Source organism: Erpetoichthys calabaricus, chromosome 2 (assembly GCF_900747795.2).
Source record: "Erpetoichthys calabaricus chromosome 2, fErpCal1.3, whole genome shotgun sequence".
NCBI classification, from domain to species: domain Eukaryota; kingdom Metazoa; phylum Chordata; class Cladistia; order Polypteriformes; family Polypteridae; genus Erpetoichthys; species Erpetoichthys calabaricus.
In genome coordinates, this window is record NC_041395.2 from 213,994,279 (window position 1) to 214,012,791 (window position 18,513).

Below are 18,513 nucleotides of genomic sequence, written 5' to 3' on the forward strand. Positions count from 1 at the left end.
CCAGAGTGCTGAAAAAATTTTGACTAGATCCTTGTAAAAAGAACCCGATTTTTTGCAATGTGAGATAATAGTGTGGTGAAGTGAGATCTAGCATATATGTTGATAAATATTTTGCATGTCTTTATTTGTAAACTAGACAAAGCAAATGTAATAATAATGTTTCAGGAGGCATTCTTTACTTTATTAATGACAACAGTGGTGATTTGATATTTACCTAATCAACCCCCCAAGTAATTAGGAATGACTCAGGATGTAAAATTTATGGCAGAGGGGATGGAGCATCAGACCAGCTTTTCAAGGGTGACTGTGCTTGGATTTACATGAGTGTATAAGCTATCCACCACAGGAAGTTCCTAAACTGCCTAAACAAAGTAACAAAGAGTTGTACCTAAGTGCTTTCATTTTCACCTGGGCCAGTAAGGGACATGCAAATTGATTCTATTGATATGAAATATGGCTAGTTTTGAATCAGAGACCATTCTGTACCGCTTCATCCATTTCCTTAGGCAGAATCTCCAGTGGGCCAATGGATCTTAGCAGAGCACTGCCTCCTGCTTCCAGCTAAATGTTCCCTCTTCAGTGCTCTGCACTGACTCCCTTTGTGATAACTCAAGTGATTCTGCTACTTGAAATTTCTTTTCTCCACTTTATACTCTCATTATAAAGTAGCATATAATCTCCATTTTAATATCTAAAGATGTAGCTGTACATTTTTGTTTCATACTGGGCAATACTGGGTACCTGCGAAATAAATAAACACGTATGTATACAGTAATAACTTTCAACAGTATACACAATCTACAACAGACAGTGACTATTTCATGTAGGGAGGTTGCACAATAACTATTGTACTGCTGTACATCTTCATTATAAAGGAGCTTCATTCTCAGAGGATTCGTTAACCAAGGTATTAAAATACTGAATATGGTGTTTACCACATACCAATTCTAATTAGTATTAAAACCATCAATGACAAAATTGATAACAGCATTTTAAAACATAGACTCGTTATCATATACAGTATTTCAAATATTTTTTATCACTTTCCCTGCTATGTAAAGTACATTTGTGATGGTGTTCTCTGTGAAAGATGCCATTGGAAATTAGATCAGGCTTGCTATTTACTTACTGCAGCTCACAGTGCCATTGGGAATGGACCTCACTCTCATAGATCATATTGCAGACAGGCCAGACATACAAGTTATCTAACCAGCTGAGGTACAGACAGGCCCAGCTCCAGGTGGTCATTTAGCCCCCACTACACTATCAGGCTGGTCCACCCTGTGGGGTAAGGCAACGATGCAGCTGCCAGAGGTGGCACTGTCATGTAACATTTTTTTAACATTGCGAAATAATAAAACAAATTATGTGTGAACTTTAGGAACTACATACACATCTAGTGCCTTATTTACTTACAACCTTTAAACATTATGAGAAATATTTTCATTTTAAAAGTTTAAAATTTCACATAATGCAGGTCTGCCAGGGACTGGCATTGAGTTCTGTCATCCTTAGACACTGAAGATTGAGAGATTCACAAATGGAGACATTGTGAATAATGCTTCAATATCCACAACATAAAGTTTGCTGAGAAAAGGAAGGCAAAATAAATTAATTGAAGTAACAAGGAGAAGAAATGTCAAAAGTATCAGAAGAAAATTCAACACCAAGAATCAGACATATCTTTCTTCCAACATATATGCTAAAAAAGGAATCAAAGTTGAAGCCGGAAAAAAAACACTCTGAAATACTCTTCACGTGTGTGGGCCAGGGGGCCATCTTTCTGGCTCTGATGAGGTAAGCAATATCACTCCAGGATTAAATGGGGCGCCGGTGCTAACTGTATCCTTTATTTCCACTGCAGTTCGGTCAAGAATACCAACGAGGACACCTATCTATACCTGCAGTGGCCAGAGTTGGCAATGTCCCCTCTGCCTTGGACATCATAAAAGTGGGCATCACCCAAAAGATGACATTCATTTGGACAGGAGCCATCAACATGGACAGAGCTCCTGCAGATGGATCTTTTTTGGCATATTGCATAGGTATTTAATATGATAAACAGAGCTTCAATAGATGAGTAATTATTGTAAAAATAAAACAGAAATCATAACACAAATCAAAATACATAGTTCAAAAACAGAAGACAATATGGTGCAGTGTGACATCAAACAGAGAACCATAGAATCATGGAATAAGTTGCCAAGTTGTGTGGTAGACAGTAGTACTTTAGGGTCCTTCAAAGCTAGATTTGATGTTATTTTGGAAAAAATTACATGGATTCGACTGATGAGCTTTGTTGGGCTGAATGACTTGTTCTCATCCAGATTGTTCTAACATTTTAATCAAGGAATGATGTACAACAACACATGGAATATTTGGACATACAATCACTTTATAATTGAGTCTATGTATTTGTGTGTAAATAGTTTATGTTTATTGGATAAAACTGTTAATTATTCATCCCTTTTCTCCTATATTTGTATATCCTCTTCATTTCTGCAATCAATAATGTTTCAATGTTTTGTGATGTACTTAGTGCTTAAAGCTGACACTAATAATTTAAGCAGTATGTATAAAATAAAATTAGTTTCTGCTGCTGTCACATCCAGCAGATATACAGTAATTTTAACTGTAACAATGCTTTGATAAAATTATATTCAATTTTAATAATTTTTAAAGAAGACAGTACAAAACATATTAATTACCTTAAAATGTTGTCAGGTACAGTAATTGCCAGATGTTTGGATGTTTTTGCTTTCATTCATTATTTTTATAAAATCACTTACTGTATATACCATAGCATTTTCAAACCCACTCAATCCATTTTAGACTTGTGGGTGGTGGAGTCCATCCCAGCAGCACTGGACATAAGGCAGAAACCAAGGCTGAATGGGGCACTCAGGCGCATACCCCCATACTCATACTTGGCCAATCTAGAAACAGCAAATATGTGTTTGGAGATGTGGGAAGAAAACTTGGAGAGAACCCACACAAAAATAATGAGAACATGACGATTCTACACAGACAACAAATGAGAATAGAATTCAAACCCAAGATGCTGGATTTGTTTGAGAGTAGTGCCACCCACTGTATCACCCCGTAGGCATCTGTTTGCAAATGACTGTTTCTACGTTGTTGAATAAAACAGTAAATGTTGTGTATATATTCATTTTTTAAAAACGTAATCCTCATAAATATGAAACAGCATATGTTATTTTGCTTTTGTAAGACTATATGAAATGAAGGTGAGAGGAATTCATTTGGGCCATATTCAGAAGTCAGTCAGTTATTCTCTAGCCCACTTAGTCCTGACCATGGTTGCAAGGAGCTTATCCCAGTGAGCATAGGTCACAAGGCAAGGAATATACCCTGGACAAGGTGCCAGTCCATCACAGGGCAAACACACACACCCCAAGCACACACTAGAGCCATGCCAGTTCACCTAATGTTCATGTCTCTTGACTGTGAGAGGAAACTGGCGCTCCTGGAGGAAATCCACACAGAAGACACAGAAGAACATGCAAACACCACACAAGGAGGACCCAGGACACAAACCCTGGTCTTCTTAATGGGATGCAGCAGCACTACCACTGTGCCACCCTGGCCCAGATTCTGAGCACATTTGAATACATATTAAGAAATATCTAAATTGTAATGATTTTAGCAATACATTTCAAATACTCAAACAAATAAGTTTGCAATGGTGCTACATAACTACAAGAAATATAATGTTTATTTGATTTTTTTAAAGAAGATTTGTGCCTTTTACTAAAAAATAATAAAGTAAGAAAAAAAAATCTCTTTTGAACTGACAGAATATGCTCAGTAACTCTCAGTCTTCTTTTGCTACAGTCTCCCTGGAAAACAATGTATTAGCCTGCCTGATGTGTTAAACACAATAAATACACTAAGCAAACTGAGCCCATCTTATCTTCTCACCCCAAATGTTACATGCAGTGATGACGTGTTGTGTAACACAATGGCTCTGGGGTAGGCGTTTTAGTGAAGGTAAACAATTTTGAAGCCCTGCTTGGTATAAATAGCTGCTTGCTAGTGTCACCTGGCAGATAGTGGCTGGAAAATCTGAGAGGAACAACCTAAAGAAAGAAGAAAAAAAAAGAGAAAAAAATGGGCAGGCTGCATGGATGGTCCCTTTTTGACTTCCTCAATCGGGTTTTCCTTATCAGTATGCTGTTGCCTTGTCTAGCTACTTATACTAGTGGAGAATGTTACTTTAATGCCAAAGGTAAGCTTTCCTTTCTTACTTTAATATATGTGACTGTTTTAGGAGATCAGTGTGCCACTCAGCACCAGATTTCACTGGTGTTTTTATTCCTTAATTTCCCTATCTCCCTGATATTTGTGGCCACTGTCTTTTATTGGAAGGCAGAGATAATGAAAAGAGTGCTTCACATTGTTATTAATTCAAGGCTAACAGCATTATAATTACACAATTCAAGACAAAAAATAAATACATTTTGAAATAAAATTAATATACAAAAATAAAACGTCAATATTTATGTCTAGAGGAGTATTATTTAATTAATTTTACTTACAGCTATATACTTCTTCTAAGGTGACACAATTGTTAGTTCTGTTGTCTCACAAGATCCAGCATTCTTGGTTTGAATTCAGTAACCAGGTTTTCTTCTTTTTTTATTTTAAATCATTTTATAATAATTATAAATGTGAATGCATGGTAGCCGTCATGCTTTTCTTGAAAAGTATCCGGAAGGAATTTTGCCTATAGGATAGAACACCAATCTTGTGCCAGTAAATGATTTCACAAATGAGTATTTCAGCTAATATTTCTAGTTGTTTCTTAGGAGGAGTAACTGAAGATGCCTGGGCCTTTAACATCATTTTTTAACCTTTGGCTAACAGGAACCTGTGAATACAAGAGTCAAGTATTTGGCTTTGGTGAAACTTGGCTAACCAAGGACTGCTACCAGTGCATCTGCCTCAAACCTTTTGGAGTGGGCTGCTGTGATGAGTAAGTGTGGTACTTCTACTATTACTGCAAAGAATCACTCTCTCTTGTTATGTGTGTAATCAAAACTAGCTTCAACAATTTTCCTGGTTTAAATTATAAAATGCAAAAATGAGAGAAAATAAGACATTTATTTTAATATAATACTTGCCTTTAACTTAGCTATTGAGAATTTTGGATTTCTAGCTTTGATTTTTTCTGTGTGAAGTTTGAACATTCCATTCAACCACTGCAAAATGTGCAATTCTGGGTAACTGGGACTAAAGTCATTCCCAGCACCACTTTTAAATAGGGCAGGAAAATAGTTCTGGAGTGGAAATCACTCCACCATAGATAAACCCCTGCTCAGACCCACATACACTCATATGGGGGCCAATGTAGAGTTTGCATTTAACCTGTCATACACATGTGAGGAAATCCAAAGTACCCAGGGAAATATTCATACAGACAAAGTTAGAACACACAAATATGCCAGAGTCTGAACTCTGGACTCTAATGCTGGGAAACCACTGGTTATCATGTCAGCTCATTTTCTGAACTTGCTTTACTCATTAAAGACTCATGGAGAGCTGATGCCTGCCAGGAGCAGCACAGAGCAGAAGTAAAATGTTTGATTTGATAGGACATCATCACACAACACTCTCATGCACACATTTACTCATACTATACCATTTAATTAACCAGCTTTTTCGTATATAGGGTTAGAGTGGAGCACCTAACGAAATCCAAATGAGAATGAGTAATTCAACATAGTCAGTAATGCAGGAACAGTGATATAGAATGGGCAGTATAGAAGTAACAAAGAAATGTCTGGATGCTCTTTTTAAACACTAATAACATGTGTAATAAAGGTAATTTCCAGTATATTGAATATATTATATTGAGAAAGTGCATTATAGTGTGAAAGTGCATCTTACTTCAGGTTGCTGTATAGGTGATACTAATTGATGTCCAGTTAAACAGTTAACTACAAAACTATAAAAAGCACACAATTACAGTTGCATAAAATAATCTATAAGTTCCAACCATCCATTATCCAACCCGCTATATCCTAACTACAGGGTCATGGGGTCTGCCGGAGCCAATATCTACAAGTTTATCATAAATATTTTAAGTATATCTAAAAGATCACTACATGTTTTCTATAAGAATCAAATCAAAGGTCATAAGCTAAATATTTTTATAGGACTAGTTTTTGGGTGAAATGCTACAACCAATAGAGCTGGTGCTTAGCCATGCCCTATACCATGCCTCTCATTACCAACAACTTCTGTTGTAGCAAAGTAATGATATTTAGTCTGTAATTACCTGAGCTTCTTTGACATGGAATACTCAAGCAAGTTGCTCCCATAGGCTAGCACTAATTGATTTAGCTTTTCACTGATTGTGTTAGACCATTTCCTTGATGAAACTTCTAGGAAATCTGAACCAGTTATTTAGGTTATATTAAAAGTTCACAAAGTTAAGTTTTTATAAGCTTTTGATTCTTTTTGAGTATTTATCTAGCTCTGTCTGTGCCGTTACAGCGAACACTCACTCCAATGTTTTGGCACTTAAGTCTTTGGCTTGTAGATTGGCTAAGTAAATTCATTGTCTTACATATGCTGCATCCTAGTTTACCGGTATGAACTAATAGACCTGGAAATTTTAGAATTCTGAATAACTGCCTTGCTCAGTTGCAGTGTCGACTTTGCTGTGGCTTCTAAATTATTCAGCGTTTATACCATGATGAGCAGGGAGGGCATAATAAGGGATCTCTGGATCTCTGGGGTTTGTGGTCATATTGCAGGTTGGTTCTGCTTCTTACAGCCTCTTCCATTTCTTTCAACCATGAAAGCATGTTTCTGCATGCAGAAACATACAATACACTATTACACATACTGTATACTGAATAACTCAGCAAATAATTAACCTCTCCCACGTGTTAAAATTATCAATCTGAACTCCTCAGGATTCCACACTATGGAAATCTGCCAATAAGTGAATTAATGTAGTATTTTTAAAGGCTGATTTTTTTCTTCTGTATCCTCCATGGATTTGACACCCAAAGAAAAAGAAACTACTTATCTTAAAACTGCAAGGTATGTGACTGGGACTTGGTATACAATTGTGGGTTAGAAAGAATGCATTTTCAGTTGTTCCTGTCCACTTCAAACACTGGTGATATGCCAATTATGTTAAAACATTGCCATTTTGATACCCATTCTTCATGGCTGGCACCATTTTGTGTTCTGATTTCATGAGTGCCATTATATTGTTTTAGTTATGGTATCCATGATGACACATAGTCTGGGATCCAAGCTTTGCAATTAGGACAACAAAAGAAACAAATAGTGGTATTAGGGGAAATGACATCATACTAGTGTTAAGAATTTTAAGAACAGTTTTTTGTTTTTCAGTTTGGATTTTTGTTAAGAAGTTTAGCTCGCCACTTTTCTAACTTCTTTCACAATTTGACTTCCGGCCTTTTTATTGACTTTTCTACATTTTATTCTCTAAAGAGAGCCTTACCCAGTCTTATGTTTGAATTAAACTCTTATTGACTAGCCAAGTAACATCATGGTCATAATGTTTGACTTGATTTGAGCATTTGCTTACTCCCATTGTTCTTATGCCCTTCAATGATCTGATATCACAATTGGGGTTGGTTTTTGACTAGTATCCATCACTGCTGGAATGTGCTCAGCCCTCCACGCATCCTAAATTGACTAAGCTGGTTTGATAAAAATATGTTATGTATTCCTAATTAGTCTGAATCATGTCATACATTGTTTCTTTGCCCAGTTATATCTCATCCATTTATCCACCTCTCTTGCTATTACAATTGGTATTTAAACAATGCCTTTACCATAATTATGGCCAGTGAAATCCTTCCTGTCTATGTAAGATCAGAGGCTCAGACAATGCTAAAACATGGGTGTGACAGCAAATGCAAAAATATAACATATGGCCATATTAGCTTGCCATCATTTGTTATTAATCATATTAATATATGAGCACTCTGTCAGGTCAGGTTGGGGAGCATGCAGTGGTACAGCACGTTTCTGTACCCACCACATAACAAAACAGCTTGGGATCCCAGTTGGCAACCCCCCAGGCAAAGACGAGCTCCAGTCCCACCCTCTGGGAATGACCATCTATCTGCTGCAGCCAGGTGTTACATGGGTGTCCCCTTGGCCTGGTCCAGCCATTCGGGTCCTCAACCATGAGGATCCTACAAGTCAGATCACCCTCAGGGAATCGCTCCACATGTCCGTAGTTCTGATGTTCCCTCACAATACAGGTAATTTGCCTCATTACCTCATCCCCATGCTCTTGCAATTTGTCTTCTGACTTCATAGGAAGAATCACCAGTGACATGAATGTCACTGCCGAGGTAAGTATACCTCTTGACAAGGTCGACAGTCTCTCCACTGACACACACACACTACTGACGGCTGTGCCCAAGAGCTCATTAAAGGTCTGATTCTTGGTTTTTATCCAAAACACTCGCAAGCCCAGACACTCAAACTCCTCGCTCAGTCTCTCAACAGCCCTGACTAGAGCCTCCATTGACTCCGCAAAGATCACAGCATTGTTGGCAAGTCAAGATCAGTGAATATTTCTTCACCAACAGATGCCCCACAGCCGCTGGACTCCACAACCCTGCTCCACACCTAGTCCATGCAAGCACTGAACAGAGTAGGAGTAAGAACACACCCCAGATGAACCCCAGAATCAACTGGGAAAAATACAGATGTTCTGCCTCCACTCTGGACAGCATTCATAGTATCAGTACACAGGCCCTCCATGATATTTAGCATCTTCCGTGGGATCTCATGAAATCTCAGTATGTTCCACAGGGCAGCTCGATCAACTGAGTTGAACATTTTACAAGGATCAACAAAGACTGCAAAGAAACTCTGCCAATATTCATGTTTGAGCTCGATGAGGACCCTCAGTGCCAGGATATGGTTGATGGTAGACTTCTAAGGTGTAAAACCAAACTGTTCCGGCCACTGGTAGGAGCAAATGATCACAGATCCCAATGAGGATGACCCTAATAAGGACCGTACCTGGCACCGAGAGCAGTATTATAACCTGGGGTTGCCGGAATCCAGGTGATCACCCTTTCCTTTGCAGATAGGGGCAACAAGTCCCATTTTCCTGTTAATTGGGATGATGTTGGGATGATGCCTGTCTCCCAAATGGAAGCAAAGATTGTTTGCAATGCCATGATGACAGCCTTACCACCAGCCTGGAGAAGTTCACACTGGATACCACTGATCCCTGCAGCCTTCTCTATCCTAAGCTGGTTCACTATGTGTGCAATCTCAGTGAGACTGGGTGGTTCACAGCTAATTGGAGGATGTCCAACATCCTAGCCAGAGGACAAGCTTTAAACAGCTGCTCAAAGTAGTCAGCCCATCGGGTCACAACTGCAGCATCATCTGTAAGGACCATTCCATCTGCCGCCTTGACTGTAGCTCTCCAAATTTGGATTTGTGTGATACTTTGATTCACCTGTAAGCAGGATGTGGGTCACTTCACCATAGATGTTGTGTGACTTGCTCACAGATTCCTGTAACAAACACCTCCTTATCTGCCCTCAGAGCCCTCACAGCTGTCCTTCTCAGTTCCCAGTATAGACCGGAGTTGCCATGAAGCTGTGCACTGCAACTCCTCTGTGATATCCAGGGTGACCTGAGAGAGGAAACACCAACACAACCCTCAGCAACCTTCAGGGTCTTGTCACAGAAGGTTTCACACATCACATTTGGATCGACAGTTGCACCTAAGCAGAATATTTATTAAAAACCACAACTTGCAAGTCTAATTAATGGAATATAATTAGGAATATATCATTGAAATGGAGATATTCCTTGGATGAGATCTAAAAGTGACAGTCTAACTACGGCTCATTTTATGACCACTAAAATGCATTGCCATTTGGCCTCAGGTTTAACACTCTGGCAATGCAGAAAGGATGGAAAGATAGGGTATTGGGGTGAGAATAGGATTGGGGGCTTCCCACTCAACATCAGCTGGTTAGATTTTATGCATTGCCTGTGGCAGTGGGAAGCATAAAGATGTATGTATCACTTTTGCGACAGGCTTGTTCTATAAAGGGTCTTAAGGACCATCTCACTGGCAAGAAGGTGTGCCTGTTCCTTTTTAGGTGCCAAATTCATCAGAAGTCTGTGGCATTTTATAAATGCAGTAAGAAGTTCCTGCATCAGTATAAAAACCACACCAAGTTAACAAGACAAGACTATAAAAAATTTTTTGGGAAATAAGGTGCTGATGTGTATAACATCAGGTTCTACTGTTTATTTCACTCTAATTTTTTTGTATTTTGTTTTTCCAAGTGGACAACAACCAGTGGATTATCCAGAGTGGTGTGAAGTTATCCGGAAGCCTGACACCTGCAGTGTGGCTGTGGTCATGAGAGGAAACAACAAAATACCATGCATTGACAACCCAATCCTGAATCACTTGCATGGCAGTGAGAAGCAGGCATGGAAGGAGCCAAATGATCCTCTTTTCTAATATGTCAAATGCTAGTATAGAAGGATGCAGTGAAAACACAGAATTCCAAGTGGCCTGCCATATTTTTTGTCCATTAGACATAGTCAGTTAGAGACCTGCAGTCAGTAGATGACAGGTGTGAAACTGTGTAAATGTACTTCACTAATATGATCACAGTTTATCCAACACTTCATTATGTTCTCCTGAATGTGCATGGCTACTTTCTCACCCCGTTTTCAGAGTAACTGCAGTACTTTCAAATGAATGTTTAGCAAATTAAAATCCAACATAGTAATGTAAGGATAAATTGCATTTGCTTGGTTCCTCCAAGCTAAACTGGCACAATGATCCTACATTTTAGGGCCTAAACTCAGGGTCAGGTGAGACTGCACAACTATTCTACAGATTAGTAATTTGAGATAGAGGCACTATAGGCTTCAATTACCACGTTTTATTTATAATAACATTTTTTTTTCTTGTTTCCTGTGTTATTATGCATCAGTTTAAGCATAATCTACAATTATATAATCCTACTAAACATAAAAATGACCGAAATAAACCCACATTAATCCAGTGAAATAGTAGATTTAATGAAAAGGAGACAAAACATTAGTTTAAATGCTTTTCAGACAGCTGGGTTCAAATCCTGGACTAGTCATTCCCTTTTGGAGCTCATGTTTTTCTTATGTACAAATTAGTTTTTCTTCAGGTTTTCTGCTTTTTCCTTATAAAACCTAAGCACCTATTAATTATTTTACTGTAAAATAAATCAAGTTAAAGTAAATGTAATAGCCTCAGATTACTTAAAATGTATTTCTAATGTAAAAAGTATTCTAACAGGTATTGAAAAGTAGTTCTTAATATTTAGGTGGTTTACAAGTGCAATATATTAAATTTGTTACAATATTTTTGCCTACATTTTTATAGATAAACAAGAATAAAATATTATGCTTGAACACTACTTGAGACCTACAATTGTGGACATAGTAATTATTATTTTTACCAAGCAGCTCTGAAAGTCATGTAAATATCTGTAATTGATTTAAATGAGTATTGAGTATTAGTAGATTGTGCAGTACATGCTTTTAAAATGATGTTTTAATAGCTAGAATATTTTATGAAATCCATTTAAACTTTGTGTGCACTTAGGAAGCAGTTTATCTCTATGTGCATTATGGTTTGAGTCTTTTTTCACAGTCAGATAATCCACTCTTTAATGTAGTAGTGTTTATAATCTGTAAATAGCTATGAATTTTAGTGAATTCTCGTGTATTAAACTGAAGTTGAGTTTTTGCATAAATGTTGTTCCTATTATCAGCTCTGAAATCCTATGAGAATCAGCACTGATATCATGTACAAGGCCTCTTCATCTCAGTGAAAGGCAGGTAACCCTATAGGCTGAGTGTTTATTAGCTACCAGTGGGCAATAGGTCAGCTGTATATACACAACCCAGGAAATAGCTGCAAATGACTGAAAGGTGCAGACATGTCACACCATCACCTTGGTCACTGCTGAACCTCTTTTTTGTCACTGCCCTAGACTGGTAATTACATGGTCACTACAAATTACCTGGTGAGGCATGTTTTCTAAAGCTTTAGATTTTCTTCCAGACCCTTGAACTCAGTCTTTTTCCTGTTTTTGCCCATATTTTGTGTTTCCTATTTTTGGTGTTTTGTGCAGTAATAATCAAAACACTTCTTCTATGACTTTGGAGCTGATTATATATTAATTTTAGCACTGACAACTTCAATTGCTTCTTCTTGATCATACAATGAGCCAGAGGTGAGGACTGAACTGACAACATTGCATCTGAAAATCTAGTGCCCTCGCTGCCCTCCTGACTTCTTTGTATCTGTATGTTCACAATATCACAGCAAAACTATCTTTTTTACCATTTTACTATGCAGCACCAACTACTGATCAGAATTTGTCTCAAAAGATGCAGATGTCATCATTTTTTTAAACAGACACAACTAGTGCTCATTGGAGTCATACAAATGGACAAGTTAGTACTGAGTTTACTGGAAATGTTAGGTGCTTTATTATCAGCAGTTTGATGAGTTGCTCATGTGCACTGTTGTTAAATTCTTTGAGTTTATTGGTGTGAACACACATAACTACAGCTAATTGTTAGTCAATGTAATTTTGGAGCCATTTTCCCAAAATCCATTGATCAAGATCCATAGCTTTATGTTTTCACAGAAACATCTATCCTTCCATCATATAACAAAATTCTTGCACACACCTACACTCACCCATAACAAAACCAATTTAGAGTCACAAAAAACACTCACCTCTTTTGAAAAGCAAGCTATCAATTTGCATCAAGTGGATATCCTGACCTTACAGCCTTCTTGAGTGAAACTAATTAACATGTTAAAATGTTTAGTTTAGCTAAGATGGTTGTTTGCGGAATTTGAAATGGATTGTTTTTAGGATAAATAATTATCCTAAATAATTAGGGATAAAAAAACACTCACAATGCCTTGGTTCAAAGTTAAAGATGCTTCTTTAAATTATCAGTTATAGGACGTTCACAAGTTTTTAGTTTTAATTATTCAAGCCAAAAAAAAATCAAATGGGGTTCTACTTCAATACTATTAACTAAAATATCCAAATAAAGATGATGAAATATCTGGTGTGGTTTGTAATATTTTTCATGTCTATTGCATCGATAATATATTGCTTAGCATTAGTGTATACAGGTAGAATGCATCATCAAACATCACACTAACAAATTCTAAGAGTGATTAGTAAAATTACACAGCTGCCATTATTAATCCCATAAATGCTTAATTGTTCTTTATCTGTGTTATCTTTGTTAGAAATAACTGTATTACTAATGATCAACCTTCTAAACCTCAAATAACTTTTAGTAGGTCCCTATTGGTTCATTATATGGAACTGATAAAAATTCTGTTACTAATAACAAACAGAACGTTTTAATGCAGATGATTCAGGCTATTTAGGCGCTTGGCCCCACCTACAATCCACAGTGGATTAATAGATACAGCCTTGCATAACTCACTGACTAAAGTGAACATGCAGAGCAGCATCGTCTGCACTAAGTGTGTCTGGATGTGTCACATCCACTATGGAGTTGTGAGAGGCTATTGGAAGCAGCTTTCAGTCCTGCAATGTGTGATGAAAAGTGTTAAAGGTCTGGCATCTCTCACTGCTGAAAAAAGTAACATACATACAGTACAGAAATAAACAGATCCATCGTCTGTAAACCTTAGCTACAATATTTTTTCTTTACAGTTACATGCTACTTTCAAATCATCCATCCATTTTCTTAACCTGCTTATACTGTACAGAGCAGGGTCACAGGAAGCTGGAGCCTATGCCAACAAGCAAATACATCTAAAAATATTGTAGATTCATATTTCATGGACTCTGTTAAATAAATCAGTTTGTAACTAAGCACTGAGGTATCTAGCTTTATTCTCTATTTTTAATCAAATTTAATTGAAAGTTGTATGAAACTTTATAGTTCAAAAACATTTTGGAAAAATCACAAAATAAAATACAGAGCTCATTTTCACAAAAACATTCATGGTTTTCTTAGAGGGTTAGTCTAATATTTGGTATGCTGTTCTTTACCCTGTAATGCATGGTAACATCTGTCATATTTTATAAAGTGTTCTGTGACAGGTAATTGTATGGCTGTGACTGAGGAGGGACACTCAGGTGACTAGGTAAGTAACTCACACAACAGCTATTAAAAATGTTAGTTTATTTACAGATTAGTCTCTTTCTTTCAGCAGCCAGATGTTTAGTTTACTAGTACTGAATATAATATTTTCAGTTTATAGAGTTTATTAAACTTAAAAATTCTCCCTGGTCCTCTTACTATACATCAACAATGAGATAATTAGGTCTGGCTGTAGCAAATATACCATACATTGCACGGTTTCTCTCACTCTCACACTCTACCATTCTTTCAGTCTCTTTTTGTCAAAGTGATCTGTCTCTTGAATTCTGGTCAACCCTTTTAAGGGGACTCTCCAGGTTATGTAACTGCAAGTAACTGGGCTGTCCATTGCCCAAATTAACCTTGCTAGTCCTTGTGTCATTGGTTTCCGAACTTAATCTTCAAAATCCTTGATTATTCCAATATACTCAAGAAGACTAAAATCTCACTGCAGTAGTTTATGTAGACATTATGCTCAAGAACATTTTTGTACACAGCACCTTGTTAGCTGTAGTTCAGTACATTGGATTAAATCACTAAACAAACCAGTACTGTTCAAAACAGATAATCAGTCAGATGACCTATTATTATGAAGCTCATGCTTATGGTAAAAGTGCACTGGTAGCATGATTTGGCTGTGTTGGGCCTTCCATTTGTTCTGCAAAAATGACATTTGTGTGAGATGAGCAGTATTCATGTGGGTGAAATATACCTCTCTATTATACAAAAAAAATCCTGAGAGGAGACAAGACTTTTGCCATGAGATTCACGCCCTCCTCTCAACCATATTCAACCATGCACATGGTACTCTCACCTCTCATTCGTGAATGCTTTTGACAGACACAGTTCCTGCTCTCTGAGCTCTTATAAATTTTAATGTTTTCCTCACTTTAAGTTCCCAATTGAAGAAGACATGTTATGTCCAAATCTTATTGAAGAATTTTATCACGAAGGGTTATCAACAGAAAAAATGAGTACACGGGCAATCCTAGCACCGAGAAACAATGAAGTCAAACAAATTAATGCGAAAAATGTTGATTGGTTACACAACAAATTGGTTAAATGCATATCAACAGACTATGCTGAAACAGTTGGTGGTGATCGTGCAGAAGACGAAAACATCAACTTACAATTGTGGTATAGCGGGTCCAGAGCTCATGTGAAAAGGGCCAGTTTTTAAAATAAATAATCACCGCACTCGCGGCTTAGCAAGGGGGCGTGGTGGTGTGTGGCCGAGTAGTTCTCGGGGAATTCGTGATGTGGGCGATTCTCACTTAAGTGCAGAGGTGAGGAGTCGTCCGTATCCGTAACTGTTCCCGGGAGCTGCTGATTGCCACAGCTGTTCCACGTCCCCATGATATATAGAATCGCGAGGCGGCTAGCCGGGGAAGATAGGGAAAAAAGAAAAGAGAGAAATGGAGGTTTCAGGAGTCAGAAAGAAAGCAGGAAGCAGTGTGGAGAGAGCCGGTGCATGAGTGAGAGGGAGAGCAAGCAAGTGCAGGCTCACTCTGTATACAAGCAGCTGGGAGAGGCGAGCCCGAGTGAGGTGTTTGGCCGGCACCCAAGGGCCGACGGTAGTGGTTGCTCCTGCTGAGGTTGGCATGTTGGCTCGCTGCAATGAAGGCAGCGGGAGTCGGAGATTGGGAAGAGAAGCCCCAGTGTGAGTGTCCTGGTCGCTGGGGAGCCCAAGTCTCGGTCTGGGTGAGCAGAACTGGAGCCAGGGATCGGAAAGCCACCAGACCAGATCTGCGAAGAAGGTCAGCTGCAGGTAGGGCGACTCCCCTGTTGCGAAGCCCAATGGGAGAAGAACAGGAGCCGGCAGGTAAAAGAAGGCACCAGGTTTTGTTTTTAAAGAGACTGCTTCCAGCCATTGTTTTAACCTCGTTTTAAAGGATTTATTTATTGGTTTTTTATAACCTCCACTTTTCACCTCTGTTGCTATTAAATTATTTATTTAAAAATTGGATACACTGCACTATTTATTTGAACACTTTGTTTTTGATTGTTGTTGGTTTTGTTTTTAAATAAAAGCACTTTGCACTTTTTGTACCATCCCCTTGCTTCATTGTTATGCCTCACTGCCAAGCTCATCGGTGACATAACCGATGGTGTCGGGTTCAGGGCTCCCGGAAGGATGATGGGAGCGTGGAGCGGACATGCATCGTCACAACAATATCCCGAAGAATATCTACAACCGTTAACACCATCCGGTCTTCCACCGCAAGAATTACTGTAGAAAGAAGGATGTATCTAAGAAAGGTAATGTAGTACATCTTCCTTGGATAACATTAGACAACAAAGGAGATCTTGATATGCCATTCGTATTAAAACGTTAACAGTTTCCCATTAGAGTAGCTTTTGCAAAGACAATTAACAAATCTCAGAGCCAAACATTTGAAAAAGTTGTTTTATTTAAAAGAGAGAAAGAAACGAAATTCAATCACAGGCAGTTTTATGTTGCGTTTTCACGATGAAAGACCAAACACAGAATCAAAATTCATTGCAATATTGATGAAAATTTAATTTAAAAAATTGTTTTTACTGTAGTTTTACAGTAAAAGTGTAAGTTTAAAAAGTATTTGCGTGTTAATTTCAAAGCCAAGCAGAATGAAATTGTATTATGCTGCCTCGCAGTTGGGAGACCTGGGGACCTGGGTTCGCTTCCCGGGTCCTCCCTGCGTAAAGTTTGCATGTTCTCCCTGTGTCTGTGTGGGTTTGCTCCGGTTTCCTCCCACAGTCCAAAGACATGCAGGTTAGGTGGACTGGCGATTCTAAATTGGCCCTAGTGTGTGCTTGGTGTGTAGGTGTTTTTGTGTGTGTCCTGCGGTGGGTTGGCACCCTGCCCGGGATTGGTTCCTGCTTTGTGCCCTGTGTTGGCTGGGATTGGCTCCAGCAGACCCCCATGACCCTGTGTTCGGATTCAGCGGGTTGGATAATGGATGGATGGATAACTCTAACGCAACATGAAACATAATTTACTTACAAATTATGTTTTACTATTTTTTAATATGGTTAATTACTTGCTGTAATGTAGCTAGTTCTATTATGCATATGTAACAATTCCCATGATAATAAAAATCTGTTTAAATTGTACATCCGCATTCCTGTACATGAGTGTCACAACTGCAAAGAGATTTAGATCAGGTTTTTTTCTATAATTTGCTTGAATATTCTGGTTGATTTTGTGACTTCTCTCATCTCGCTAAGTATCATAGTTTGGTTGCAGCCCCGATTTATTCACATGAATCCGAGAGACATGCTGTGGGCCGATGAGAGGGGAAGGCGGGACCTCCGAAGTAGGGAGCTGGGTGGGGCAATCCTCACTAACATGCCAGCCTCCGTTCAAGTCGCTCTATCTCCCGCCACGTGTTGGAGTGTACCTTCCCTCTGCTTAGCTAGTGATACCTGGTTGTTCAGCAGACATTATCATCTAGAGATTGTTAAAGAGTAACGTTTGGCGTTTTTGAGAGAAAGATCTCAGCTACGTGTGTTTTAGAGGGTAGCTTCTCATTGGCAAAGATATCACAGCCACATGCTGTTCTCCCCACGGGGGGGATGCTCTTCTATCAGAGCTAAACACGATCAGATACTGTGGCAACATTTGACGTTGGAGCATACCTACCTTCCGCTTGGTGAGAGATACCTTGCCAACTTTTTACATTTTGGCAAAGTAATCACAGCTATATTCTCACCCCTGAAAGCAAAACCAAAAATATTGTATATCAGGAAGCCCTCTTGACATTGATTTTTAATGTTTATCCTTTTTCACTACTCCACTGGCGAAGCCGTGGGGGACAGCTAGTTGCCGAATAAAAAAGATGTACTAAGCACCAAACACTGCTTCCACCTACTTCCACCAAGGTTCAAAGATCCAACAGCTGGTCATTTTTGCTTAAAGACCTCATCTACAAATTTTTCTTTGCACTCTTAAAACAAGGTTCCCATTTCTAGTAGTACCACACAGTAGGTACCAAATGCTCAGTATACCTTTATAAGAGATAAGAGAAAAAAAGACAAAAAGAAATATTTGGTTATTTTGTAGAGCTGTCAGCAGATACTTGGAATTTGCTAGGGGTAAGAAGTGAGGTCAGACAGGGTGGTGTTCTGTTCTGATTTAGTTTACTGTAATTATCCACAAGCAGAATTTTGCTTTGATCCAGTCAGCAACATGCAAAAGTACATTACTACATACAAGGAATGCAATAAAATGCAAACTAATGACACATTTATATGACTAAAAAAGCTATTCTAGATGACTTGTTTACTTTAACCAAATTGAATTTGGCCTATTTAAAAGTTTTATTACAGTTGGTATAA

At 38.3% G+C, this 18,513-nt stretch overlaps 1 protein-coding gene across 1 annotated transcript; it reads left to right on the forward strand.

Moving 5' to 3' along the window:
• The first annotated feature begins 4,060 nt into the window (after positions 1 to 4,060).
• On the forward strand, positions 4,061 to 11,988 carry msmp2 (microseminoprotein, prostate associated 2). The gene is made up of 3 exons (XM_028793380.2): positions 4,061 to 4,249; positions 4,888 to 4,996; positions 10,342 to 11,988. The coding sequence occupies exons 1-3, from the start codon at positions 4,132 to 4,134 to the stop codon at positions 10,520 to 10,522; spliced, it is 408 nt and encodes a 135-aa protein (XP_028649213.2). The 5' UTR covers positions 4,061 to 4,131; the 3' UTR covers positions 10,523 to 11,988.
• The last annotated feature ends 6,525 nt before the right edge of the window (positions 11,989 to 18,513 follow it).